Genomic DNA, 9,617 nt, shown 5'->3' on the forward strand with positions numbered 1-9,617 from the left:
CTGAAATAGATCATAATAAGGATGGGGCTAGTTGGGACACAGGGTGATTTAGCTGTGCCAGGAAAGGATGGGCAATCCTGTGAGTGGGACAATTATCAAGATTGCACCCTGTCCTACCCCATATCCACTACGGCCAGGCCTCAAAATTGTTTTTATTATAACAATATCACTTCACTAGGTATTAAAATTTTATATTTTGTTTCCTAGCCCCATCAATAATTGTATTAGAATGTATAGTTTCGAGATACTTAAGTTTTGATTCGTATTAAAGCATTTTATTTTTAATCCAAAATCTAGTTTAATAATACTGACCAAAAATATTCGTATAATTACGATTTAGAAGCATCCATTGATAGTTTAAAAAATATAATTATTGCCCCTTATAATAATCTACTTCAATTCAATTCTGTTTACAACAGAATTTATTAAATCGAAAATTCTCTTTCGGCAGACCCCCAGTAATCCAGTTACAAGCCAGAGGTGGCATGATAAATACTGACGAAACTGTAAATTTAATTTTAATGGATAGACCGGCTTTTGATAGAGTCTGGCACCCGAAACTGCTTTACAAACTCCGTAAATTCCTAGCTCCTACATACTTTCTCACTAAAAGATTATTCAAAGAAAATCAGAATGGTTCCTATTCATCCCTCTTCTCTCAGTCTACTGGTGTTCCTCAGATTAGTATCCTCGATCCCATTCTCTATACAGATGACATCCCAATCAATCCTAATAGTCAGAGCAGTCAATAATAACCCGTTAATTGCATCCCAAACTCGCAAATCCCATATCGCAACCCCCGAAGAATGGTGCCGTAATAGGAGGGTCAAAATAAATCCCATTAAATCACCTTTACCCTTCCTCGTAAACTTACCGACTGCCTGTGTCCTTTAATAATGTAGCTTTTACCCCTGCAGAACAGGTTCGCTACCTCGGACTACATCTGAACAAGTGTCTAACCTGGAATCCTCACACAAGACTGAAAAGACAGGAACCTGCGCGTCGATTCTGACTATTACAGCACTTACTAGACAAAGGTTCCGAACTTCCAATTCATTACAAAACACTGATCCACATTTTTTTTCTTTTCGGCTCTTGTACCCTGGTTTGTTGAGGTGCACATCGAGTTCTTTGTCACTGTAGTATTTTTTTTTTTTTAATTTAGTTGTATTATTGACTGATCCTCATGATCTACAAAAATAGACATTATTAACAGTCGAGAAAAAAGTTATCAATATTTACATTAAGGAAATTATATTGGAGAAAAAAAATCTAAAGAGATAAAATGGGATTTAATGAAGAATGAAACAATCGCAAGGAACATTAATGAAACAGTATTAAATTATACAGTATTTAAAGCTATGTGTAAATGTAAAGGCTTTGAATTGAATCTTCTATTACTCAAAAAAAAAAATATTGTTTTAATCTGGTTTAGAATTTTAATTATTGTCTTAGTAAAAGAATTTAATTATAATTAGAGGGAAAACTAATAATAAATATTTACGATTTTGTTTGTCAGTCAACAATTTTCTATCAATAATAGCTTTTTATTTACTTATGAGGCTCTTTTTTATGAGGATTATAATTGTTAGTTACACCAGCAACTTTTATTTCTATTTTTAATTTTCATTAATTGTTAAATAATTCATATAATTAATGATAAATGTAATAATCCCGAATTATATTACAGAAAAGTTGATAATTATAAAGCTTCATATCACAGTGCGATTGTATTCTAGAAATCCTAAAAGCAGTTTGAAACTCAGGACTCTAAGTTGCCGAGTAGGAAACCTTACTGCGATAGCTTATTAGACTGAATCAAAGACGGCGAACTCAACAAAAGGGTTTGAGAATTTCGCAGGTCAATGGGCACTAAGCAGCTTATTTTTCTGTGCTAATTGATCAAAGTGAAATTTATTCCATTTATTATTTCCTTTTTTACATCCGAGTTTCAAATGGAATAGTATTGCTTATATTGCATTTATCGAATAGCTATAATTCTAGAATTTACTGGGAGTAGTATAAAGCTCTAAATGCTAACGAAATGGTCCAGTAAATATACAAGTAAAATTTCATTGTCGCTTTAATGCAATCTGATTAATATCCTTCTTTTCTTTTAATTCATTCAACGGGTTTCTACTGTAGAAGGTATATTATTGAAAATTATTACAACATTTTTTCCCTTTGATTCATCTTATAAATTTAACAGGACATATATTCATTTAATATCCGAAAACTAGTTGTGTATTTGTAATCTCTTTTGTCATCTTTATGTTGATGAACTTTTTTTTTTATTTTATTTTATACCAGATCGGCCTAGTATGGGCCTTACATGGTTGATATAACCGTTATACTATATATATATTTTTTTAACATTTGATTATGGGGGGGTATAGTCTCGTACAAAAGACACCCCTAACTATATACAATGTTATATACAAGAAAAAAAATAGATAACAATAATGCTTCTTAATAAAAGAGGAACCTGGAACCAACATACTAGACTCAAAAGACAAGAACTCAACAGACGATTCAGCCAACTATACCCACTGCTCAGCCGGACCTCTCATCTTTCACTAGAAAACTACTAACTACTAATTTATAAGACTATACTCCGACCTATCTGGACCTACGGACTTGAACTTTGGGGAACAGCTAAACCGTCGAACATTAAACGTATCCAATCCTTTCAATCCAAAATCCTTAGAACCATAGTTAAAGCACCCTACTACGTTGCCAACAGAACACTACACCTGACCTACATATCCCTTTTGTCCTTGATCTCATACCAATCAAATTCTCAAAATTCCATATAAACCTTTCCAACCATCCTAATCCTTTGGTTCAAACCTTATCTAGTTCCACCCATCCCTACAGCCCACCTAGAAGGTTGAAACGCCAGAGGCCAAGAGACTTATTAAAATAAAAATGGACTATTGGAGTTCTGGCAATGGTCAGATTCTCCACTCAAGTTGAGTGTTTGCGGCTTTACCGCACTTGCTCAGCTTCCACTGCCTCACTACCAGTGATACGGCGAGAGGGATGCGCTGGGATCTTTTGAGCTCTGCTCTACCCCTCATGGGGGATCCTCAGGTCGATTGTGTAAATATTATTATTTTATCATTATGTTATTTTATTTATTTATTTTTCATACAGATAGTTTGATTATGTTCATCTTGTCTATTCTTTTGTTTGTATATATTTTAAGAGTTTTTTTTTAAATTTATTTATTTATTTTTATTTTTTTTATTATTTTTTTTTTTTTTTTTTTTTTTTTTTATTTTAGTATGTATGAGATCATTCATCACTATTACCTATTGCCCACAACTGTGTGGCAGATTGTAATATCTATCAATCAATAAATCTATCAATCTTAAAAAATAAAAGAGGAATGTAAAATTAATAACAAAAATAATGATATTGGTACACTTAAATAAAACAAACAATGTGATGAACTTCGGACAAATAAATAAAGCAAAGGGAGCTCTTAGAATTCAGTTTTAAATTTCTTTAATTCCTCACTGATTATTCAAATTAAACCACAATGTTTCCTATTCATCCCTCTTCTCTCAGTCCGCTGGTGTTCCTGAAGATAGTATCCTTGGTCCCATCCTCTACCAAGTCTATACAGCTGACATCCCAAACCAATCCTAACACTATCCTTACCACTTACGCTGACAAATGTGTGCTAGCAGTCAATAATGACTCTTTAATTGCATCCCAAACTCTTCAATTCCATATCGAAACCCTCAAAGAATGGTGCCGTAATCGAAGGATCAAAATAAATCCCATCGAATCACCTTTAACCTTTGTCGAAAACCTGATTGCCCTACAGTATCCTTTATAATTATTGCTCTTATCCCTGCAAAACAGACCCGCTACCTTGATTTAATTAAGGATTTCTTTTTTTTTCCATTTACCAAAAACAAAATCAACAATTCTTTATTTCATTAAAACAATTTAACCTTAAAATAAACTAATTTCAGACCACTGACAAACCAAGAAAGAAAAAGTTTAGTAGAATATGTTTCATTTTAAGATCACAAATAATATGAATTATTTCGTTTTTAGGATGTCCCTATTTTTTTTTTCGTAAAAAAAAAAACAAAGTCAGCAATTAGTTTTTTTATTAAAATAATTTAACATTAAGTTTATGGAAAGCCCCATGAAAAAAAATAAAGTTTTTGAAGAATATTTTTTTATTTTAGGAGCACAAATGATATGAATCATGCCAATTTTAGGATTTCATTTTTTTTTTTTTCCATCGAATAAATACAAGGCCAGACACTTATTTTATTGAAATAAATTAAAATTAAAATAAACCGATCTTCACAATATAATAGTTTTTATACTTACTAACTATATAAGCCAAAAATGTAATTTAATCGATGTGTCAATTTTTACAGAAACTAAACTACGTAAATTTACTCAATCAAGCCTGCAGCAAATTTTAATCAAGTAGATGTTCTCTTTTTCCCTTTACCCATTCATGGTTAGTTCTATCGAAGCTTCTTCTTTTAACTTTTATTGATAAACAATTTATATTTAAAATTGTACATCATATATTATCATTTACACATAGACAATAAACAATGAAATAACACTATCTGATGCTGTAAAATTGAATAACTTCAGTACTACTCCAGTGTGCCGGCCCATCAACGGGTTCCTGCAGTTGTTGCTAGAATGCGTGACTGGCCTGACAGACACTATATTTATAAATATATATATTTATATTTTACAAAATTGTAAAAATAAAAGAAATAGTCTTTATTAGGCCAACTTTTTTTATTGTTGAACATAATTTTTTAAGACTTTTAGGGATGTTCTGCGCGAACGAGATGTTTAATAATTTGTATTTATCATTAATTAATCCAAAATCCTTATTCAATAATAAATCTTGCTAAATAAAATGATTTTATAATTATGGTTTATAAACTTGAGCTAAAAATGTTTAAAATACTTAATGCATGTATATTCTATCAACTATCTTTAAATAACAGAGGTCGGGATGAAGATGGAGATATAAATTAAAAGAAATAATTTAATTATTGAAATAATTAACATTTCCAATTTTATCTTGAAAACTAAACACCAAAATATCTTAAGTTATCTAGCATTACTCTATAAAATCTAAAATACAAGGGATATTACATGAACTGACTTAAGTCACTGAGTATAAATTATGAACTCTAGCCTAAAATAAATAAATGTTATGAATATTTAAATAACATAAAACATATTAAATTTTTGAACAAACAACTCAGATCACAAATCATATAAGCTATCAGCTTTTTTTTATAAGTTTATATAAATAAATATTTTAAAGCTAGATGTTAATTATTATGTTTTATTTTTTAATATAGTGTTAGTTCATATTTAAAATAAGGCATAGTATATAGGTATAGGTTTAAATTTTAATACAATATATATTATGCTGTTTACAAGAATATGAACATTTTTTTAAACATAAATTGATTGCATAAATTGAAAAAACATAAACAATTTGTAGTGTTAAAAACTGTTATTTTATCCTTAACCAGAAGCTCTGATATTTAAAAAAGTTATGTTATACTAATGAAAAAGAAATAATCCTAATTTTTTTTTAATTAAGTTATGCTCAGATACACAAGTTTTCAAATAGTTGTTCAGTTTTTAATTAATTCTGTTATAAAATGGGTCGTGTTTAATTTGAAAGACCTGGTTTACCTATCACAGCCTCATAATCATAATAATAATAATTTAAAATTATAAAAATAATTTAATGTTAAATCGGAATCGGAATCAAATTTAGCAGTATTTTTGTTCCATAATGAATGATGATTAAAAGATTAAACGATCAAATCTTTTCCATTTAGAAATTCAGTGATATATATATTTTTGTAATTTGAGTTTTTATTTATATTCTTGCGAAAATATGAAATAGAAGTTAAAATTTTATTTGAAGATTAAGCTTATACCTCTGACAAAGGAAAAAACAAAAATTCAGGAATCCATAGCTTTCAAAATTAAATAGACGTGAAGTTGATCACACATAAATAGAATAATTATAATTTCACAATTACAAACAAATAATTGGAATAAGTTCTTAATAAAATAAGATTTTTAATTCTAATTCTCTGAGAAGAAATAAGGGTTTTTAAGAATGTTCTATACGAATATTTTTTTTTCAAAAAATAAATGTTTAATTTTTTTAATTATATATTTTTTTATTTTTAATTTCTTATGATTATATGTCTTTCTGCCGATCATGTTTCGAAATTAGTTATTCCGTTTTGGTTAGGTACCAGTAATAGACAGTAATGTCCAGAAGAGGACATTTTGAAGTTCAAATTAAGTTTCCACTTCTAAAAAAAAACTTAAATCTTCTGAAATAAATTTTAAAAATGTGAGCTTGGGCCCTGACATCAACAAATCTATATTTTTAATCTTAAAGTCATTTCTTGAACGTTATTTTATTTATTTATTTTTTATTTTGGTAAAAAAAGAAATAATGTAATTGGAAATTAGAATTTTGTATACATATGTTTACAATTTATTTTCAAGTTAATTTTGATAAGTGCATCAGTTGACAGTTTACTTTTGTTTAAAATATGATTTTGGTGCTTACAACTGGCACCAATTTTGAAACGGTTTTTTGCACCAAAGTCTTGATTAAAACAAAGGTTTACCTGTCAATAACTGGTGCATTTATTTTAATTGACTTAAAAATAAATAAACATTTACATAAAAAATTATAATTTCCAATTAAATTATTTCTATCTTTCAGTTATATCTATTTTTTTTTTTGTTTACTGAAACAAATAACAGTAAAAGAATGACTTTCTGATTAAAAATATTGCTCTTGGATGTCAGGGTTCAAGCTGTTGCACTTACTTTATTTTAAAATATTTTTATATGTATATATATATATTTTTTTTTTGGCTGTCTAATCTTGTATGAGATATACCAATTTTTAATAACAAAAAGTAATTTATTTTAGTGTCTATTTCTTTGATTTGCGAAACTTCACTAATGATAATTTAGGCCCATCCATTTATTTTTTATTAGATCCATTTAAATTTATTTTTAAGAACCATTGATATATTATATAACATATAGACCACTTTTTTTTTTTTTAGTCTAATTTTTAAAAATAACTTTTTTTTCTAGAACAACCCACTTCAGGTACGTGTTCAAAAGATTTCTAGTTTCAATCAACTAAAATCCAAAAAATCTTCTTAGAGATAACAGCTTCCTTGGTTCTCAAGACACCATTGAGGTTGCATTGTGTCTGCCTGTATTCCTCGTTCGACGAGCCTCTCCCTGTGGAAGAGAAGTCTGTGTTCCGCTCCTTTCCATGACCCTGGTCCTGTCCAAAGAGCTTCTCCCATCGCAGAAGCTCTTGGCCAAAACCTATTACAAAAAAAATTTAAGAATTTATGAATGATTATCGTCATTAGTTGATCATCAACTTGTATTTGTAAACTACTAATTTTTATTCTCCACGAAACGGTTGATGATCCATTTTTAATGGCTCATTACCTGTTATCAATGGAAGAGTCATCCGCTTGTTCGGTCCATAAAGCTGCTTCAGCTCCGATCGCCAAATGATGGAGTTCCGGAGCGACTCCTAACTTGGCCAAGATCTGTCTGGGGTCGTTCTGATAGACTGTCTGCCAAGGGATATAGGGGGAGCACCAATTGTTTCCGGCTCCTACCCAAGCTCCAAACCTAAAATACAAGAAATCTAATAAATCCTACTATTTGAGGTTAAAAAAAAAAATACTAAGATTATATAAATTTCTTTTATTCATGAAAAATACACCGAGAATTCACGTTTGTTTAAATTAAATAAAATCTACTTTTAAAGATTTTTTGAACAAATGTTTCCCTCTCTTATAAAATTTTGTTTTTATTTTACTTGTTTTCTTATACCAGTGCCTCCATTATATAGAAAGGCAGGGAAGTCGACAATCGTTCTGAATCTGTGAGATAAGAAAGTGACGACGTTGAACAGCTGAATTAACAGGAAAAGGGAAAGACGGAAATTTATGACACTTAGGAGACTTCAACGTGAGAACAAGAAACTTATAGAATACAGTCCTCGACTGTCTGGTCTTCCACCATAACCATCCACCACCTCAAACATGATTAACTAATAGATGATGGAATAGGAGGGCATAAATATAGCAATTTTTACTTGTTTGTTTTATTTATTTATTTTTCGAGTTGTTTTAATATATATTTATTCTGTTTTTGTAAACCTACGTAAATAATTTTCATTTTAATTAAATTATAATATAAAATATGAGTTACGTATGTACCAATCTACCTTTGATATTTATTCAGATAATATGACTATATTCAATATTTTTTAAAAATTAATTTGATAAATTTTAATTTATATTTACTAATACAAATAAAAACAGTATGGATACAGATGATTTACCGTAGGTTAATTTATAGATGACACGGCTGCGGTCAAGAACAAAGAAAAATAGTTAGCAACTATTTATTTTCTCCCGACGTTTCGACCTACATTGTAGGTCTTCATCTGTGCTAGTTGAGTAAATATAAGGAGACCGACATAAAAAATTTAAAGATAGAAATATATAAATAATTAAAAAAATTAAATAAAATAATAAAGAGGATAAAGATAAAATACAAAAAAGCACATCATGATATATTTATTATTGAAAAGACCCATAAATTTTATTAAATTAGGGGATATAATAACTGATATTGAATGGTAGATGTAACAGAATATGTAATATAGAAGGAAGCATGTGGGTAGGGCAAAATGTAGAGATGAGAATGATAAGAGAAAACCGAAATTCATAAAATTAAAACAATAGTAAAGATAAATGGGAATATTAACTTATTAAAAAATAATCATATAATATCAAAAAATAGTAATATAACGGAGAGTAGTAAGAAATAGAGTAAATGAAAAATATCTGTAACGTTGAAGTGTTAACAGAGAAAGAGAAATGGTATTGGGTATATAAATAGTTTATTTTATTTATAATCTTAAACACTTTCCTGAGACTGGTTAATTTTGTTAAAATAAATAATTTAATTTCTATCCATTTTAGTCTCAACACACTTTATTTTTCTTTAACTTTAACACCTTTTTTTTGTGTGTGTGATTAATTGCAGTGAAGAGTTTTAACAAATAGTGACTGTGATAAATTAATTTTAATAAATTAAAATTTTAATTTAACTTAATTTTAATAAATTAAGTTTTAACAGATAGTGACTGTGATAAATTAATTTTAATTTTTGTTTTTAATGTGAAAATTAACTAATTAGAAATTGTTGTTTTGACCTCGGCGGAATAGTCTGCATGAATTATTTATTTTAACTAAACAGTTTATATTTAACAAGATTTTATAAAAAAAGAGGAAACCAAATCGGTGCATTATACAGTATAGACATTATACGATAAAACATTTCTCACTAGATATCTGGTAAAGTTATGCCATGATTCCTCGTATGGAGGAAAAGAAGACTTCCTCTCCACTCTACTTGACTCGTACCTCGCGTTGCTGTGTGTATAGCAACCCTATACATTTGGGTGACACCTCTCATATAAAGAAGTGTTTTCCGGTTATATATATGATATATAATATTAT

General features: G+C 28.8%; 1 protein-coding gene across 2 annotated transcripts in view; it reads right to left on the reverse strand.

Annotated features, from left to right (window-relative positions):
* Positions 1–5,756: 5,756 nt before the first annotated feature.
* Hexo1 (Hexosaminidase 1) overlaps positions 5,757–9,617 on the reverse strand; it is a 60,085-nt gene continuing 56,224 nt past the window's right edge. For both annotated transcript variants that reach the window (XM_014427090.2, XM_014427089.2), the window contains exons 8-9: positions 7,525–7,713; positions 5,757–7,395 (exon numbers count right to left, since the gene is read on the reverse strand). In XM_014427090.2, coding sequence (XP_014282576.1) covers positions 7,221–7,395; positions 7,525–7,713 — 364 coding nt within the window. In that variant the 3' untranslated portion in view covers positions 5,757–7,220. The remainder of the gene's footprint in view (positions 7,396–7,524; positions 7,714–9,617) is intronic.

The sequence above is a fragment of the Halyomorpha halys genome, unplaced genomic scaffold (genome assembly GCF_000696795.3).
Source record: "Halyomorpha halys isolate HHAL.00 unplaced genomic scaffold, Hhal_1.1 Scaffold621.1, whole genome shotgun sequence".
Taxonomy (NCBI): Eukaryota; Metazoa; Arthropoda; class Insecta; order Hemiptera; family Pentatomidae; genus Halyomorpha; species Halyomorpha halys.